The sequence below is a fragment of the Ranitomeya variabilis genome, chromosome 7 (assembly GCF_051348905.1).
Source record: "Ranitomeya variabilis isolate aRanVar5 chromosome 7, aRanVar5.hap1, whole genome shotgun sequence".
In the NCBI taxonomy this organism is placed as follows: domain Eukaryota; kingdom Metazoa; phylum Chordata; class Amphibia; order Anura; family Dendrobatidae; genus Ranitomeya; species Ranitomeya variabilis.
Window position 1 is genome coordinate 207,114,465 of NC_135238.1, and position 19,949 is coordinate 207,134,413.

At 39.9% G+C, this 19,949-nt stretch overlaps 1 protein-coding gene across 1 annotated transcript in view; it reads left to right on the forward strand.

Moving 5' to 3' along the window:
* The window catches only part of LOC143786297 (bile salt export pump-like), a 77,149-nt gene that overhangs the window by 17,235 nt on the left and 39,965 nt on the right, over positions 1 to 19,949 (forward strand). The window contains exons 7-15 of the mRNA XM_077275567.1: positions 74 to 161; positions 2,249 to 2,382; positions 3,584 to 3,755; positions 3,858 to 3,982; positions 6,157 to 6,331; positions 13,325 to 13,438; positions 14,325 to 14,435; positions 15,898 to 16,023; positions 18,659 to 18,862. Coding sequence (XP_077131682.1) covers positions 74 to 161; positions 2,249 to 2,382; positions 3,584 to 3,755; positions 3,858 to 3,982; positions 6,157 to 6,331; positions 13,325 to 13,438; positions 14,325 to 14,435; positions 15,898 to 16,023; positions 18,659 to 18,862 — 1,249 coding nt within the window. The remainder of the gene's footprint in view (positions 1 to 73; positions 162 to 2,248; positions 2,383 to 3,583; positions 3,756 to 3,857; positions 3,983 to 6,156; positions 6,332 to 13,324; positions 13,439 to 14,324; positions 14,436 to 15,897; positions 16,024 to 18,658; positions 18,863 to 19,949) is intronic.

Here is a 19,949-nt window from a genome sequence, read left to right on the forward strand (position 1 = left end):
GGCGCTTACTTGCATTGTATAATTTCACATAATTATCCATGAAGTCTGACATTTTTCCTTTATATTCTGACAGCATGCTGGATATTGAGTTAGAAATGACTAGATTTGCTGGTTACTACGCAGGCATTGGATGTTCTGTGCTTTTTCTTGGATACATGCAAGTAAGTGAGGGGGTCATATGTGTAAAAGTGTAGCCAACCCAATTCTGAGTATGACACACAAAGCCCTATCTCCATTTTCTGCTTTGTAAAGCCGTAGATGGCTATTGGTGGATACAATTGTAACAAACTCTCAGCTATGAGTATATTAGATTTTTATTATGTTTTCAACCCCTGGGGAAAAAAATAATAAATTACTATGTTTAACTAGTATGAGTGCATTTACACCGGCCGATTATTACGATCGAGCGTTCCTAGGAGCAGTCGCTTCACAAGAATAATCCCAAAATATAAAGCACTGTTATGTCATATGTCAGGTTCCTGTCTTTGATTCAGGCTCAGGAGCTGAGCCCGCACAATTCCTGGCAGATGATGGCAGTTTGCACTGCCTGCCTCTATCTTTGTGATCATTGTGGTTTGTTCTGATGAAGAGGTATGATCACCTCGAAACATGTTGACAAATAAAAGTGCATCCATACCATATCTGGTTTACTATCGTATATTGGATTCTCAGCAGCACGAGTTTTATATCCACTTTCATCTCCAATTTTGCCTCTACGTTTAACAGCAGTAAATGGAGCTGAGCTCTGCCCGCTGCTGTTAACTACTCAAATGGCACTGTCAATCTCGGACAGTGTTTTTAAAGTGCGTGATCCAGGGGTCCAGAGTTCCATGTGTTCATTGGCCCCCCCACCCCGACGCGATCATGAGGGGCCAATGGGTCACCATGCTGAAGGCATGTGCTGCCATGACCAGCTGTTGATTGGTGTTCAAAGGAGACAGTGATTTTTATTACATACTATACTATATAATACAGTATATGTCTAAGTGATTATACAACTGTGCCTTCAGGTACCCTAAGGGGTACATTTAGTAATTTTACCCATTTATGATCATTCAAAACCATATTTTATGTTTCTATTCCTTATTATTCCAAGGTCTCAGTTTGCTGTCTCTACAAGAAGTTAAGCTAGATTATACAATTGTATCCATGCTAGGCAACCAACTGTAGGCTATAGCCTGGACTCTGAGCACTGATATATTTTAGGCTTTGGAAACAGAATAGACATACCTAGTTTTAGGAAGTTCTGTCTGTGGTTGCATGGTAGCTCTAACCATGGACAAGTTTAGTGAAAACCACTCCACCTACCAGATACCAGGGGTTGTTCTGGCTTTCATCCTTTATCCCCGTCTAAGCCTAAACAGTGGGTTTTTGGGCTGGGGCCATGGAATAAGCTGCTGTTCAGTGGTGCAGGCTGGCAGGAGGAGTCAGGTAGCAGGATCAGACCTAAGAGGGCAGGAGAGGTACAAAGCAGAATCCGTAAGAAGAGTCAGAAACACAAGCCAAAGACAAAACAAAGAACAATGATACAAGGAGCAAAACAGAAAGGACTGAACCAGAGAAGCAAAAGGCTGTATCTTGCAGCTTCCAAAAGTAAACTGGGAGCTTAAGTAGGGTGTGGTGCTCCCCAATTGACAAAAGCAGTAACTGGTAACTGCAGCTGGACAGCACAGACACCCATACTATCAGATGCCTCTCAGGGTCCCAGGGGTAAGGTTTCTCCTTGTGGAGAGTGACATACCAGCTCTGGCTTGTCAAGGTAAGGAGGCTTATTCGCCGTGCAATGCTCTTCTGGGAAATTTAATTGAGATACTGATTTGGCTTTTATCCTAAGTCATATTGCACGACTCGTTAAAGGGTTGATTGTGACTTGTAGGATCGCTACTTCCAACAGGTGGCGCTGTAGAGTTTAAGTCTTCTTTTTCTCTGAAGAGGCAATTTGCATCTCAGGGTCCCAGACACCCAAATCTAAATGGCTGGAGAGAGTCTGTGCCGCCCAGAGCTTCTGGTTCTACTGTCTCTTTTATCACCAACGCCTACCACAGAATGAATATGGAGGCATTTGGCGACAGAAGAAGACATCGCAGGAGCAGGTTCTGGAGGAGATGTCTCCTAGACTGGAGACACTTATACCAAACTCTCAGCTTTTAAAAATATTAGGTCCATTGGTGTTTATGCCTCCCTTTTTAAACCTAGGTGGTTAAATCTAAATAATTTGTTTTTTTTTTCTCATCATTCTCAATCACAGATTTGCTTTTGGGTAACAGCAGCTGCCAAACAGGTTCAGAGAATAAGGAAACTTTACTTTCGTAAAGTGATGAGGATGGAGATCGGATGGTTTGATTGCACATCAGTTGGAGAGTTGAACACCAGGATGTCAGAGTAAGTGGTTATATGTAGTGAATGATATATTACAGGGGTTTAGGCTTCTGATGACACATGTATAATGGAAAAGATCCAGACAATCATAATGGACTGTTTCCTTGGAAAGAACATATGCCTGGCCCCAGCTTCTGCCTGTACTTTGTAAACGTGTAGTGTGAGAAGTAAGTCAGAAATATTATTGCTTCAACCTGTGCAGGCTCATAGGGGCCTAACAGGCAAGAGGGCCACTACTACCTCCAAAGCAGTTGGAATTGCACATTATGATGAGATAATGGACTGCAAAGGGCCCATATACTGTTCTGGTACAGGAGCCCTCTTCTGCCTGTGCCTGCCGCTGGTGGAAAGAGTCATCATTTTGGCTTTGTGTTTTGGTCTACCACCTCTATTAACAAGCATACAAAATAGATCTCCTCCAAGAAAAATAAGACTGTCCTCCACTTAGTACACGCTGTATCTTAAACAGCCAAGCAAAACTTTATTCTATATTTATGAGAGACATAAACATTGTTCTCTCCACACATTCTCTTGGTTTTGACTCATAACATGAGTCATGTTATAAAGCTCTACTGAGGGTTGAATATTGGGTTTTATGGGTGGTACTAGAGTGAGAGTCTTTTCTTCTGGAGGAGACCTATTTTTCATTTCTTCTCCCAGAGAGCATTTTCCTAAAATCCCCTACGAGCCGGATCTACACTTGAGGCTCATTCATAAATTCATAAGTCCGATGTTTGCATATGAGTGCTATTCATGACTTTCACAGATAGCACTTGTAGCTGTGATAGTCTGTGGGGCAAAGGAAAATCGTGGTGACATGTCCAATTTCTATCTGAGGGTCGTATCAAAGTTATCAATACAAATCAATGGTTCCTTGAAAAAAATTGGACCACACTCAGATGACATCTAAGTGTGGTCCAATTTTCATGGACTGCCAGAATGGAAATTTTTTTTTCTAATTTATCCTTATACAAGAAAATCGGATGACCTGTACTACACTTTGATCAAACTCTAATCAAAGCCTGATAAGAATTATCAGTTCATTTATCTCCTATGTGGAAAAATCATACATGTGATCGAGGCCTAAAAGAATCATTATCATTCCTCAGCAATGACGGCTTCTATTCCATACTTACTGTTTTCAATCTTATTTCACTTACCTAAAATAATATGTGTGATAGTAATAATTTTTTTTCCACCACAGTGATATCAACAAAATTAATGATGCCATTGCTGACCAAGTTGGGATATTTATCCAAAGATTTACAACATTTTTAGCTGGCTTCCTTCTGGGATTCGTTAATGGATGGAAATTGACATTGGTGATTATAGCTGTGAGCCCGCTCATTGGTATTGGAGCTGCCCTGATGGCCCTGGTAAGATCTTTTCTGTTATGTGACCTTGGATAATTATTCAGGTAGCTCTTGGTTTTATAGCAAGTGTATATCCATTTTCCTAATTTATCCTTTGGATTATAGGCGGTTGCAAAACTAACAGGCAGAGAATTGATGGCCTATGCTAAAGCCGGAGCGGTTGCGGATGAGGTCCTTTCTGGAATTAGAACAGTAGCGGCATTTGGTGGAGAATTGAAAGAGGTTGACAGGTTTGTGCTTCATAATTCATTATGACTCATTTTAACATTTACCCTTGTAGGGAAATAATGGAGGGAGGTTCCTCCTCCGCCCCCCCCCCCAACATGTAACAGCGGGACACTTGTCTTTGATAAAGGAACCCTTCCTCCAAAAAGGGATTAGTCATTGCCTTATAGAGTAAATATAAATGATATGGTCATCTGTCCATTTCATTACAGTAGCCCCAAAATAAAAGGCAAAGGTGGAGATACAGATTAAGATATTATCCCCAAAAATTGTGGCTTTCCCTAAGGGCAGAATTTGTGCTTAGTCTGCCCAACAATGTGTGTTCCTGAGTGGGTTAGGGTTCATTTCTGGGTGGGATTATCAGAAGGGGCATAAATATTCTTATATTGTCAACTCTGATGTTGGTAAGTATGGCAGATCTTATCCTGTCCATAGTCAGAGGAACAGCTGTAATCATCGTTCCCCAATGTAAAATGTGTTCAAGGGTCTGCCAACTATTACCTGCCATAACATTTTGTTGCAAAGGTGCCTTTGGGCTTTTGTCTTCCTCTGGTCTACATGTTAAGTTATAGGTTGAACTGGATGGACTCAAGTCAACTTTCAACCTTAAAAACTCTGAAACTATTGTAAAACCACTTTGCTGTTTGTATGTTCAGAGTTTTGAGTATTTTTTTCTGCTTCGGGTTTTAGTAACACGCATGGTTCAGAAAAGAAGGTTCATGTAACTTTTTTTATATTGTCTCCAGATGGAATCTGCTCAAAACTAGGCACAATCCAATCAGAAGGCTGGCTAATATCATTAGGAGAAAACTATCCTAAAATACTCAGGAAAATTCCTCTAAAAACATCTCCAAAGAAGGAGAATTTCCTGCAGTGGTTTCCAGATGACAACTCATTGTTTTTCACCAATTCAAACCATCTCCACTTACACACCGCCTATGTAGTCTTAAAAGTGTTATCACATAAACACCATTTATTATATATCCTCAGGACAGCTCATAAATGTGTCATCACTGTGGGTCTATCTGCTAGGACCCTCATCGATCGCAAGAATCGGGGTTCTGGGCACTCACATGACTGGTGCGGTACTGATTTTACATGACCACCAATAACTTTTACAAGTACTTCAGAGTGATAATGTGAAAGCGAGACCAAACCTCATATATTCCGTGAAAAAAATTGTAGCATATATGCACTACGTCTCGTTAAGGGGTCTTTGTGATCAGCCCCTCAGCATTCTCTGTGGGAGTTACTAACTTATTGTCTAGCCACTGGATTTGATAATTTTCTAATCTGTTGGGGTGTGAATGTGGGTTGTGGGAACAGCGGGATAGGTGAGTGATGTGGGAGTATTAATTTATTTATTCAGCAGAAAGGAGAATTTCTATCCCCGATGGGGAACTTTTATCCCCTTTACAAAATGCGGCCCCTTACGGAACCATTGTAGTGGTAGTCAAACATGTCCCTCATTCTAAAGTGAATAAAAGTTCCCTGCTCTGCCGATCGGTGCGGCTCACAACGGTTGAACCCCAAGCAGGGCAGTTTCTAGCCCAAAAATGACACAGGGCGAGAGTAGGAAATTTCTCCCCCCCCCCCGGCACCGAAAATAATACTATCAGTGTGGGAGTGGCCGAGCTGCCTCATCCTGGCTGTTCATTCTCGCTGTTCATCCAGCGCGGAGCGGAGGTGAGTGGCGGCGCCGAGGTGGCCGCAACCATTATGTGCGGTGCGGGGGGGGGGGCGCGGCGACGCGAGGCGATGATCTGACCGCTCAGCTGTCAGATTTGCAGCTGAGTTCGGGCAGGGCGCGCCCGCGCTCAGCACTGAGCGCGGCATCCGCGCCCCTGACAGCCCTTAAACAGCAGCAGCAGCGGGCAGGGGACCACCGGGGCCCGAGGCCTCTCCTGCGCCCCCCGGCCCCACGGCGCCCCGTGTGGCCGCCCTGCCCGCCCTGTTGAAGAAACGGCCCTGACCCCAAGTTATCACATATCCTTCATATAGTTAACTCCTCTTTTTTCCCAGAGACTCCATTAATGTTAAATCCAATAAACATCTATAGACATTTCAGAGACCGCGTACAGTTCAAATATACCTTTTGTAACCTAAACGTAAAACTCTGCAACTATAATTAGGTTTCATGATCTTAATAATACTTTTTATAAATTTCATCTCTACACAGATATGATAAGAATCTTGTATACGCTCAGCGCTGGGGAATAAGGAAAGGCGTTATTATGGGATTTTTCACTGGATACTTGTGGTTCATAATATTTCTTTGTTACGCATTGGCATTTTGGTACGGGTCTAAGCTGGTTCTTGAGGAAGAAGAATATTCACCGGGAAATCTATTACAGGTAAATTGTAACTTTATGGAGATCAGTGTTTCATACCATGGTCTTAGTGCAAAGTACCCGGAAATAAACTGAACAAATTCAGCCTTGTGTACACCAGCTAAATAGTGGTAAATTTTCATACATTGTTTTTAAAAAAAAGTGGACAAAGTGGCACAAAAAAATAAATAAATAAAGATCTCAAGAAATGGATCGCACTAGTCATACAAGTCAATGAGACGAATAATATCTGATAATAATTTCTATTGACTGATAGAATGGAGAAGATGGAGAATTGTTTTTCTTCTCCACATCCGAGAGAATCGGGTCACACTAAGATCAAACTCTGATTAGAGTGTTATTTGAATAATCGACCCAATTCTTTTGGATGAGAGACTCTACGGCCATGTGTATCATCTCACTAATGATGGAATATAAGCGAGTAAAATAAGTGAAATTCACACTGCCCTGGTCTGGCATCCATTCTGGTCCTCCATGATTGCTGGACTTCACTTCTGCACCCAACATCCTGTTTTGCTCTTGTACTTAATAAATTCTGCGACATTATGACATACTCTTGGCATAACCGGAAGACATGTTATAGGCCTACTGCCAGATAGGAAGAAAAAGTGAAAACTTAATTTTTTGCTCTTTTGTAGTAAATAAAATTGCCACCAGTAAGTAATCCATTATTATTTGTAAATGGCATTGCATTTGCCAGGACTGTATTGAATTTATGGAAACCATTCCAGTAAAATTGTGATGTCTCCCCATAATTTACTTGATGGAGGTTGCAGGGCAAAGCATTATACAGAGGGAAGCCTACACTGATTTAAAAAAAATACCGTAATAATAATATAAAGCATATATATAGTTGTAAGAGTATATTCTTACTCCTTATAGGTTATGTTTACACCTTATAGGTGTTGGTCCAATCTTAGCATTAGTTTAGTAATCCTCCCTCCCCTCGTGCTAATTTTCCCAAGATCAGCAGCAGTCTTGCATCCTTTTGTGCAGAAACTACAGGAGTTCTCCATGAACCAGCTGCAATTTCCTGCACATAAAGGAACGGAGAGTTAATTCTTCCTGCAGAACTTTTATTCTCAAGAAAGGTAGCAAAATGGGAATAGAAGCGTTGAGGATACGCCATTAATTGCTGTTCCATATTTCTAGGTTTCTTCTTTTACATCTTTGCAAAATCTTGAAACTTCTGTAGTAGATAAAAAATAGCACAGTCCTCAGTCAATGATGCAACCCTGCCCAGGCAGTAGCCAAGAAAATCCTCTGGATATACAAAAGTGCAACCATGGAGGAAGCTCTTGGGGGGTCCAAGTTATAATATAGGGTCTTTTATTCATCCGTTTAGGTGCACGACTAAAACTCTGCATTTTTTTTAGTTGGACCATTTTGAGTGTTGCCTCTATTTTTGCTCTTTTTTAAGGGAAATATTACTCAGGTGTTAGTTCCCTGGAACCCCAGAGCTGATGTTCCAGAGTTCTCCCATCAGTTTGGGTTACATTCCGATGACAATGCCATGGCGGCACATGTAACGTCATCACTGCTGGTAGATATACTAAGGCTGGTGAGAGACTGCCATAGCATTGTTGCTACAGAAAAGGCAGGATGGATTTACCAGCTTTTTTTTTTATTACTTTTTTTTATTTAATTACTTTTTCTGCTGCCATTCCATAACCCCTCTGCTAGTCACATTTTAGAACATAGCTACATAAATCACTCTGGAAATGCTTTGTTCAAATAATTAACTCATATTAAGCAGATTATTTATTTAGTAATTGGAGTTAGGAACTTTTAAACCTTGCCCAAGGATGAATCCTAAGTAGCTGATGATTAATAATGCACACACGAGGGCATGTTTTATAGCAATAGCAGCTCATGCACGATTGATTTATGAAGCCCAAATTATTTCTAACTGCTACATAGGATAAAATAATGCATTTATTTTGCAGATGAAAACTAGAGCAGCCATCCATATCACATGAAGGGCATTTGCTTTAAATCCACGAGTATTACTATGTTCAGACTTAAAGGGGTTGTCCTAAACATTGTGAATTTAATTCTATATATCTAACTGATTCAATAATCTGATCACTTTTCTAATAGGCTTCAATTAAAAAATCCCTACCGTTTCCTCTATACTCTAATTTTTTTGTCTCTGTGGGTTTTTTTTTTTTTACTTCCAATGGATAGTAATAAGGGTCTGGGGCTGCATCACTCTTGCCTCTTCCTTTTCTGCCCTGAAACAAAGTATCCGGCCTCTCTGACCTTTCCCGGTGCCTGCGCACTGCAGTACTTTGCTCTGCCCTCAACAGGGCAGACAAAGTACACTGGAGCCAGAGCCGCGGCGTGAATACAAGAAGAGGACGTCATCGTAAGAAGATGGGAGGCCCCGGACCGGACCGCGACGCCCATCGGACCAGAACGGAACCGGGGCCGCCCCTGGGTGAGTATAATCTAACCTCTTTTTCTCATCTTTCAGGATATATCAGGGGCTTATCTACAGCATTACAGAATGCTGTAGATAAGCCCCTGATGCCGGTGGGCTTAGCCCAACTTTGATTTTGGGGGTGAAAGGTTCCCTTTAAGTTAGAAATCTTACTCCAGTCCTTGGCCAGAGTAAGAATTCTGGAGTAAGGAAATCAACAGGTCATCATGAATTAGACAAGCTGTGGCATCACGCCACCATCACGTCCCAACTCTGCCCGTTTTGATGCAGTTGGGAGAAAATGTTAGAAAAATTAAATTTTTAAAAAAAAATTGTAACATTTCAGAGCAATTTATGCCAGTATTCTGACAAATTTGCTTTGATGAATCACGGCCTATGTGTCTGTGTCTTTGAAGGTCGATGATCAGTATGAAAAAACTATTTCAGTTCTTTTTTATTTTCTTAATTATAGATATACTGAACAAAAAAAAATGACAAAGACAATAAACAAAAATTCATAAACAATATCTAACATAAACACTGAAATAAACAATTGGTCATGTTCTGATGCCACATTCTCTTTAAACTGTTTAACCACTCTAAAAATATAAAAAAAAATAGATAAATAAATGTTAAATTCTATTAGCTTTTTTATATACATCCTACAAAGATATGGAGTATTAACCCCCCAAAATCAAATAAAGCAAAAAATAGGTGCAGCCCATGCTATGGCCATATTAGAATATTGCCTATCTTTTTGACTAGGGACTTGTCCCTCATTTGCACTAACCTCTATAGTTATCAATAAACCCTGAGCTACCCCATAATTATGGCTGATATATACAGGGTGGGCCATTTATATGGATACACCTAAATAAAATGGGAATGGTTGGTGAAATCAGCTTCTTGTTTGTGGCACATTAGTATATGGGAGGGGGAAAACTTTTCAAGATGGGTGGTGACCATGGCGGCCATTTCAAGTGGGCCATTTTGGATGCAACTTAATTTTTTCCAGTGGGAAAAAATTGCTATCAGTGTGTCAAGAATGTCAAGAATGGGAGAAGAGGGTTGCATTTATAATCAAACACAATGGGCAGCACTTTGAACACATTTTATAAGTGGTCATATACTTGTAAATAACTCATGAAAGAATAAAGTTACGTTAAAACCAAGCACACCATTATTTTTCTTATGAAATTCTCAATAAGTTTGATGTGTCACATGACCCTCTTCCCATTGGAAAAAATAAAGTTGGATCCAAAATATCCAACTTCAAAATGGCCGCCATGGTCACCACCCATCTTGAAAAGTTTTCCCCCTCCCATATACTAATGTCCACAAACAGGAAGTAGCTATCACCAACCATCCCTATTTTATTTAGGTGTATCCATATAAATTGCCCACCCTGTATTATTGTCCTTGGTGATGCATTTTCTTTGTGTCCTCACCACAGACCTATTTGGCTTTACATATAGGTGTATACATTGTTTGTCCTTTCTTAAATGTATTTTTTTAATCTTGTTTGGAACTTGTAATAAAAAATTTATACTTTTACCTTCATATTTCCACAATGGACGGTCCTCGTTTTTTGTTTTGTTTTATTTTTGTGGATTAATACTCCATATCTTTGTAGGATCAATCTCGTTAGGTGTTCCTTATTATTGAGAGACTGTGCTCTCTTTACATACCTATGGTTTTGGTGCCATGCAATTTCAATCTTTTCCAGATGTCTGGATATAAAATACCACTTAGAGGAGGAGTTCAGGAGGAAACTGCATGTTAGCATATTAAATGGAATCAGTATGACAAACAATTCTAAGCTATCTTAGGTCACATGAAGCTTAATAAAATGATACCTTGATATCTACGATCTGATATTTCATTCCAGAAAAATCCATTTTTTTTCCTTAATATGTAAATGATCTGTTAAGATCTATGGGCCGGATATAGATCTTCCTGAGAATCTGCCTCCAGAGCTTATTATAAATGAAAGGGGGCGTTACTAATGTGTAATGGCCGCTCACTGTTCTCCTGATCTCACTGCAGAGCTGTGAGTGATTATAACTGACACATCTGCAGGTTCCTCTCAGAGCTTCAGGTTCCATCTCACAGGCAGCCAGTGTTGCTGTACAGCAGAGCTGTCAGAGCTGCAGCTGCTAACATGTTTGCTAATGAGACAAAGTTCAGGTCTACTGATCTGTGTTATTTACCTGTCTCACACTGATAACTCTCCTTTCAGTTAATCTAAGTTTTGGAGGCAGATTCTTGCGGGGATCAATAGATTTTTCTGGGACAATACACTGGATTGCCAATATCAAGGTATCGTTCCATTCAGCTTCCTATGACCTGCATGCCCATATAGATAACTTCAGGAGGTTGATCCTACTGACAGATGCCCTTTAAATCCAATGATAAGACAGGATTCCTGAAGCTCCCATGTTCCCTCTAGTGGAGACTGCAGACAGAAAGTTTACGTGTGCAGTATATAAAGATTTTTAGCTGTGTACCAAAAACACAAAGCACTATGAAGATATACTGAAAAATTAATTAATGAAGAATTTTGCACCTGAAAATGACATGATGATTTAAATAGGAAATTCATTCTTTTATTCCAAGCCTTACTGCTCCTGAGCTCTGAGCTTTTTTTAATTAGGTCTATATAAAATGTAATTGTCCTAAAATACAGTCCCTTTCAACCATATACCAGATCCTGAAAAATGTCATTTCTTCAGAAAATCAAAAATAATATTCCTGCAGTAAATGGAAAATTAATTACCATATGTAGAGCCCCTGACTACAATATTAAGACCGTCTACTGGATCAGACAGACCCATCATTTGTGACGTTGACATTTGTGCACTGGTTTTTCGTAGGGATGTTTAAAGGGTGACCATACTTTCAAGTAGCTTTTCAAAATAAGCTGTCTTATGTGTGTACAGGAATGACCCCCTGAGGAAGCCGAGTTCTGGCGATACGTGTGGGAAAATCTCTTCCCTCACAGGGATTTCTTTATCTTTTACCCAGTATTTGGTCTATTCTGTTATTCTAAGTCCCTTTCTTCATTGTATAGTGTCTCTCCTTATGTACATTGGATGCCGTATTACTCAGCCATTAATTTATTCTTTGGTATATTGTTCCTCTGATCTTTTTACAATCAATAATGTACATATGTCTTTGATCTTTGATAACCAGCTCCTTATAAATTCTGTGGAATCTGGTATTTTTTTTAAATAGATGTTATATAGATATGTACTTTGTATTGCCCTGTAAGTGTGTCCTGCCCTTCAATCTTAGGCTGGGACCATTCTTATTATTGTGGCACTTTGGTTTATCTGTTTTAATTTACACTTAACTTTTTGGTGTTTTATATATTTATATACTTTTTTCTATGAATGTTCAATGAAAAATAATAGATTTTTAGCAGGGATGCACCTCTTTTTGCATAGTTTGTCTTTTTTTTTCAATATTGGGCACAAGAATAACACATTTTCACCAGTTTTTCCTCTCTTCATGCTCTATCTCTAATTTGCAATCCGCTGTGAACTGAGAGGAAGAGATGAGCTGCTGTGATCTCTCCCATTCACAGCACAGTATACATGGATAAATTCCCCTTCTTCATTATTTTTTTTAGCACACACAGACAAGCTGCAGCAGTATGGAGGAAATTATAGCTGAGAGGTCAGGATGTGAATCAGCTCTGGGGTGAGATGAGAGAGTTATTAGAAAGCTGATCATGTTCTTTGTCTTTCTCCCTCTGCCTGTTTCTTCTCCTTGCTCCTCACTGGAGATGAACGAATCCAAACTGTAAAGTTCAGGGTTCGTACCAGACACCTGTTGTCCGGTGCAGAACTCCAAACCGAGACTTCTCACGGAAGTCCATTTTAGTGTCCGGAGTTCAGATAGAGAGAGAGAGAGACTCTGTGGGGGTACTCTGCTTTCTTTTTTGCAGCCCCCCTAGCCTTTACTGCGACTATTTTATAGCACTAAAGTTCAGGTCCCCATTAACTTTTATGGGGTTTGGGTTCAAGTTTGGGTAGAGTTTGGTAACCAAACCGAACTTTGGACTAAATTTCAGTCGAATCCGATGAACCCGAACATCCAAGGGTCGGCTCATCCCTAGTCGATTTGATGACACGTTCAGAAGGTGGAAGGGAGACACAGAAGTGAGGAAGGAAGCAGATTTCTTTGATAAGATACATTATAAAGTTTCTTATATTTTCCTATACCATTGATTTATGCAATCTTTTTTGAAAGTACGGTTCCTTTTTAGGTTCCGCAAAGGAGGGATCGAATTTGCTGGAACTGTATTTAAAGATTGAGTACATTCCCAGCAAATTTAGGAAAATTGGTACATATGAGCAATTAATTTCACACTAATTTACTGTAAAGGGCAAATTAATTATAATTAACCATGCAAAAGCGAGAAAAAAATACATACAAGCAGCTGAAAGAAAAATAAGCTACTTCCCAGTATTAGCATGTATTATTCACATGTAATAAAGATTTATATATACTGTATAAAAAAAACCTGATATTGAACCGGTTAGTTTTAATAAATTTTTTCTTTGTCATAGGTGTTTTTTGGTGTGTTGGTTGGTGCCCTGAGTCTTGGTCAGGCATCGCCTTGCTTGCAGGCCTTTGCATCAGGACGAGGAGCAGCCACAAACATTTTTGAGACCATTGATAACGTAAGTTTACTTCTATCTGGGTAAAGAAAATCCGGAATAATTATTAAAATTCTCATAAAGATAGTATGTCATAGAGAAGGTTCCTCTGACGCAGCAATGCACGACTGACCATAGAAGTATATGAAGCTGTCACGCTTGGGTCAGGAGATGTGCGGCCAGTCCCAAATTTTTTTTCCTTGTGGATTTGAACCATCGAAGCGTTTGACTATGTTCACATGGAGTGATTTTGCAGCATTTCATTTTGTAGCCAAAACCTATTTTCTTGGCAGTAAAAATACTGCTTTCAGAAAAGCAGATTTTGCTACGTTTTTGCTGCGATTTTGCAGGTTTTTTTTGGGGGGGTGGATCACATGAGTTAGTTTTTATTTAGTAAAAATGCAGTAAAATCCATTTGTTACTTTTTTCTGTGTTTTTCTGTGCATTTATTTTTGTCTCATGAATGGCTTAAAAATGCTGCGGAAGCTCTGAAAGAATTGATATGGAACACATTTGAAAAAAGCCGCAGTGCTCAAATATAATCAGGAGAGAAAAACAAACAAACGTGCATGACATTTCTGAAATTGCTGGTGCTGTAAAATGCAGCTTGTTTTCTGCTGGGAAAAAAAATGCAGCAAAAAAGCACTGCAAAAAATCTGCATGAGAAAATAGAATTTTTTTTCCAAATCTGCAGTAGGTCAGTTCTTTCAGCGTTTTTGCTGCGTTTTTAATTAAGTCAAATGACTGGGTAGAAAATGCATGCAAAAACAAATCAAAAATGCACTTTTTTTTTTAAGCAGCGTTTTTCCTGCCAACACTCTGGTTTCTGCTACAGAGAAATTTGCTTGATGTGTGCACAAACCGTTATAGGAAAACAAATGATGTAACATCTCTGTGTGGTTCTATGCAGCAGCCACAAATTGACTGCATGTCAGAAGAAGGATACAAACTGGACAAGGTCAAGGGAGAAATAGAATTTCATAACATTTCTTTCCATTACCCGTCTAGACCAGAAGTCAAGGTAAGATGTCTTGTCACATTCAATATTTCTAGTGCAGTTGTTTTGCATTTAAAAGTTACTATTGAAAAAGAGCACTTATCATTCTGAGAATATTCTGAACAAGGTCGGGGTTACACTTGCGAGTGCAATGCGAGAAACTCGCGCCAGTCTCTCACATCAATATCCGGCACTGCCGCCGGCACTCAGGACCGGAGAATTCAGCTGCATAGAAATACATGCAGATGCACACTCCAGTCCTGAGAGCCGGCAGCAGTGCCGGGCATTGAGGTGAGAGACTTGCACGAGTTTTTTGCATTACACTGGCAAGTGTGACCCCGGTCTTACCCTTTGTGCGTGAGATAATTACTTACAAGGAGAAAATGTATACATGTATACCAGGAAGACTTCTCGTCTACTGGAGTCAAGCAAGTAAGGGAAGAACAAAGCAGCCTTAGGGCCACCAGTCAATTTTCGTTCAACAAGAGAAACATTGAAAATTTAAAATAGTAGTGGTGGTGTAGCTAATGCCAAAGATCCGGGGTGGTTCACATGCTTTATAGTTTTGACCAGCTGCTCCTGATTCCAGACAAGCTCGATTTTGAACTACACTTTTGACAAGACCTGATAATGACTGGATCCTGCGGTAGAGCAGGTAGCCATTACCTTCTTGCCCCACTATTCTCCATCCTGTGGGCCACAGGTTGCAGTAGACCTATGGCCAAGATGTTGGCGTCCAGGTGTAGGTGGCACAATATGTCATTGCATTCAGCAGTCTGTTTGCAGGGGAGAAGACATCTCTGTTGCTCAGATTACATGAGGTTAAACTTCAGTTTTTAGCAGGGTGGAGCACAAAGGTGGCATTATTACTTTTGTGGCATCAGTAATTTTTTAAGTGAGAACTAAGGGGGCATTAATATTTTATAAAGAAGGCACTCGGGACATTATTTGTTTTAATAGGGCACTCAGAGCATCATTGCTGGGTTAAGCGGCATAATACTTGCCTTGCCCAGGTGCTGACAACCCATGCTATTTCACTGCCCACTGTGAAGATACATCACCCATAGGTTATCGACTGTAAATAAAAGGTATATCACTGATAGTTTTATTATATACCTTTCTGTAAAGTGCTACACTATTACATAGAGAAAAGTATGCTAGCATATATTGGGCTACCATGGGTCAAGAAGACACTTTTTTGACTTCCGTAAAGCAAAGGGAGTCCTATGGATGCGTCTGGAGTTTTGAATGCGCCAACCATAGTGTAATGTGAATAAGAGCTTTTTTTGTCAGCCTTCATTAATGATTCATCACAGTAAGAATGTATACATTTTCTTTGTTAACAGTGGTTCATATTCATACAACACAAGCTTCTTACTTATGGCTCTGTATGAGAACATATGGCATCACAATAAGAGGCGCCAATTAATTCATAACATTTGTTTATTCTTAAAATAACTACTACAATATATCACAATTTGCTCAGATTTTAGACAAGGTAAACATGATTATTAAATCTGGAGAGACCACAGCATTTGTTGGACCCAGTGGAGCCGGAAAAAGTACAACAGTTCAACTCATTCAGCGCTTCTACGATCCTGATGAAGGCATGGTGAGTGCTGTCCAAATAACGATGGTATAACTGTATTTTTATAATGCTTCTTTGGCTTTTCTGTAAAGCGGTCTATTCCACTTTTCCCTAGTGGTGATATTTTTTATATATAGTCATCACGGCATCTAGAAATTTGGTTTAGTTCTGAATAGGATTTGAAAATTTCAGGAATTGGCTTTGATTGCCATGAGTATTAATTCTATAAAGTTGTGACATTTTTTTTTAAGTATCTGCTTCAATTTTTTTTTAAGTATCTGCAGTCATGTCATTTTAGAATTTTGCAATTTACACATGCAATTAAAAAGAATAGATCTGGACAAATTCTTAGAAAAAAGAAACAATAATTAAAATGTCAAATGGTTGCATGTCCTTCTATCCCTCCTAGTTCCCTTTTCCCCTTTAAGTTTCTCATATACAGACCAAAAGTTTGGACACACCTTCTCATTTAAAGATTTTTCTGTATTTTCATGACTATGAAAATTGTACATTCACACTGAAGGCATCAAAGCTATGAATTAACACATGTGGAATTATATACTTAACAAAAAAGTGTGAAACAACTGAAAATATTTCTTATATTCTAGGTTCTTCAAAGTAGCCACCTTTTGCTTTGATGACTGCTTTGCACACTCTTGGCATTCTCTTGATGAGCTTCAAGAGGTAGTCACCGGAAATGGTCTTCCAACAATCTTGAAGGAGTTCCCAGAGATGCTTAGCACTTGTTGGCCCTTTTGCCTTCACTCTGCAGTCCAGCTCACCCCAAACCATCTCGATTGGGTTCATGTCTGGTGACTGTGGAGGCCAGGTCATCCCATCACTCTCCTTCTTGGTCAAATAGCCCTTACACAGCCTGGAGGTGTGTTTGGGGTCATTGTCCTGTTGAAAAATAAATGATGGTCCAACTAAAGCAAACCGGATGGAATAGCATGCCGCTGCAAGATGCTGTGGTAGCCATGCTGGTTCAGTATGCCTTCAATTTTGAATAAATCCCCAACAGTGTCACCAGCAAAGCACCCCCACACCATCACACCTCCTCCTCCATGCTTCACAGTGGGAACCAGGCATGTAGAGTCCATCCGTTCACCTTTTCTGCGTCGCACAAAGACACGGTGGTTGGAACCAAAGATCTCAAATTTGGACTCATCAGACCAAAGCACAGATTTCCACTGGTCTAATGTCCATTCCTTGTGTTCTTTAGCCCAAACAAGTCTCTTCTGCTTGTTGCCTGTCCTTAGCAGTGGTTTCCTAGCAGCTATTTTACCATGAAGGCCTGCTGCACAAAGTCTCCTCTTAAAAGTTGTTGTAGAGATGTGTCTGCTGCTAGAACTCTGTGTGGCATTGACCTGGTCTCTAATCTGAGCTGCTGTTACCCTGCGATTTCTGAGGCTGGTGACTCGGATAAACTTATCCTCAGAAGCAGAGGTGACTCTTGGTCTTCCTTTCCTGGGGTGGTCCTCATGTGAGCTAGTTTCTTTGTAGCGCTTGATGGTTTTTGCTACTGCACTTGGGGACACTTTCAAAGTTTTCCCAATTTTTCGGACTGACTGACCTTCATTTCTTAAAGTAATGATGGCCACTCGTTTTTCTTTACTTAGCTGCTTTTTTTCTTGCCATAATACAAATTCTAACAGTCTATTCAGTAGGACTATCAGCTGTGTATCCACCAGACTTCTGCACAACACAACTGATGGTCCCAACCCCACTTGTAAAGCAAGAAATCCTACTCATTAAACCTGACAGGGTACACCTGTGAAGTGAAAGCCATTTCCGGTAACTACCTCTTGAAGCTCATCAAGAGAATGCCAAGAGTGTGCAAAGCAGTCATCAAAGCAAAAGGTGGCTACTTTGAAGAACCTAGAATATAAGAAATATTTTCAGTTGTTTCACACTTTTTTGTTAAGTATATAATTCCACATGTGTTAATTCATAGTTTTGAAGACTTCAGTGTGAAAGTACAATTTTCATAGTCATGAAAATACAGAAAAATCTTTAAATGAGAAGTGTGTCCAAACTTTTGGTCTGTACTGTACATACTTGCCAACTTTTCACATACTCATCTAGAAAGAAAATGTTCTCCTTATAATCCTGCTGTCTTCTGCAGCCCAAAACCCTTTACATTTTTCCATGCCCATGTTCAGCTATGGTCGAAAGTATTGGCACCCTTTAAATTGTTTCAGAAAATGAAGTATTTTTCACAGAAAATTATTGCAATTGCAAATATTTTGTTATACACTTGTTTATTTCATTTGTGCGTATTGGAGCAACAGAAAAAAACTGAAAAAAAAGCAAATTGGACATTAGAGCTGGTGCAAATTGATTCACAGAATCCAGACCAGTGGAAATATCAGTCATTTGTGGCTGGTAGACAGAAGCCCAAGAGAACTGTCTCCTACCTGCCAGCATCTGCAGCTGTTCATTTTATTAGCTTGCCTGGCACGACGTCACATGTGTGTCATGCTGCAATAATTACATTTTTGCCAGGCTGGCTAATCAAAAGAGGAGCTGGAGATGCCGTCAGGTAGCCCCTAGACCGAATCTTTAGTCAAGATTGTACCATAACGATAAATATACAAGAGCAGCAGCTTGAGGCTACTGGTCATCTTGGTAAGTTTTGGCCTCTCCTTGAATCCAATAGGTGACCTTGGATGGACATGACATACGCTCACTAAACATTCAGTGGCTGCGCTCTCTAATTGGAATTGTGGAGCAAGAGCCGGTCCTGTTTGCTACAACCATTGCAGAAAACATCCGCTTCGGTAAGGACAGTGCAACTATGGATGATATCATCAAAGCGGCAAAAGAAGCCAATGCTTACAACTTCATCATGGACTTACCACAGGTTAGGCTTGTTTTCTACAAATGTCATTAAAATTTGAAAATAATGTAGAAAAGCATTGGAAACACACTTCATACAACTAAAAGACTTATAATAGATGGGAAATACTGTAAAATCGTCATGATCTGTCTCTGTTTATACTACTTGACATATGGGCTCTCTAGTTTGAGTAGCAGAAAAGCTACTTTGATGGCTTTACAGAAATTTTACTACATCTTCATATTTGCTTCTATTGTCTATTGTATTCTTTTAGGGCCAAGATGTAGACCATCGCATTGGTCACCATTGATAGGTTATTTAAAGGGGTTTTATGATATTTAAGAAGTGATTACTTCTGCTCATTGCAAATCAGCTCCATACAAGTGAATGTGGCATTTCGACCCTTAAGACCATCGACCAGACACACTGTCCTATTTTTTTTTTTCGTTGTCCTTGGCACTGTAGAAAATGGGCATGACCACTCTAACATGTGCAAACCTGGGAAACAATGAAGGGGATTCAGTGATTGGGAGTGCCATGACCTGTTAAATCCTCCGATCAGTTGGGAATGCTTGGAGTGAGATAATCGATATCAAGATAATACCCATTAACTTTCACTTTCACAGTAATTTGGTCCAAAGACGTGACCTTCATGAAATAAATACATCAGAATTACTTGCCTACTACTAATCCAGAGCTGCCTTTCTATTGCTCCCTGCCAGCATGTGATCTTCTGCTTGACAAGCTCATGAGCTTGACTACACTGTAGAAGAATGTGACTCTAAGTAGGGAACAGAGACAGGGATGTAGTAGAACCATGGGAAGTGCTTTGGCATGCCCAGAGCACTTATGCCTAATTTGTAATTGAACTTAAACAGCTATCTTTTAATCATCAGGAAGCAATCGATTGCAGAAATAAAGGTATTGATGGAATTGTCTTTCAGAGAGCAATTTGACGATATATTGCAGATAGTTTGGAGTGGCTCCTGGTGATAGATTCCCTTTAATATGAACCTATCACCCGAAAAAAATGCTATCAACCTGCAGGCTAATAGTGTTATACTGCTGGCCGGCGCCTGCATGTATCTGAACACTGTGGGGAGAAAATTAA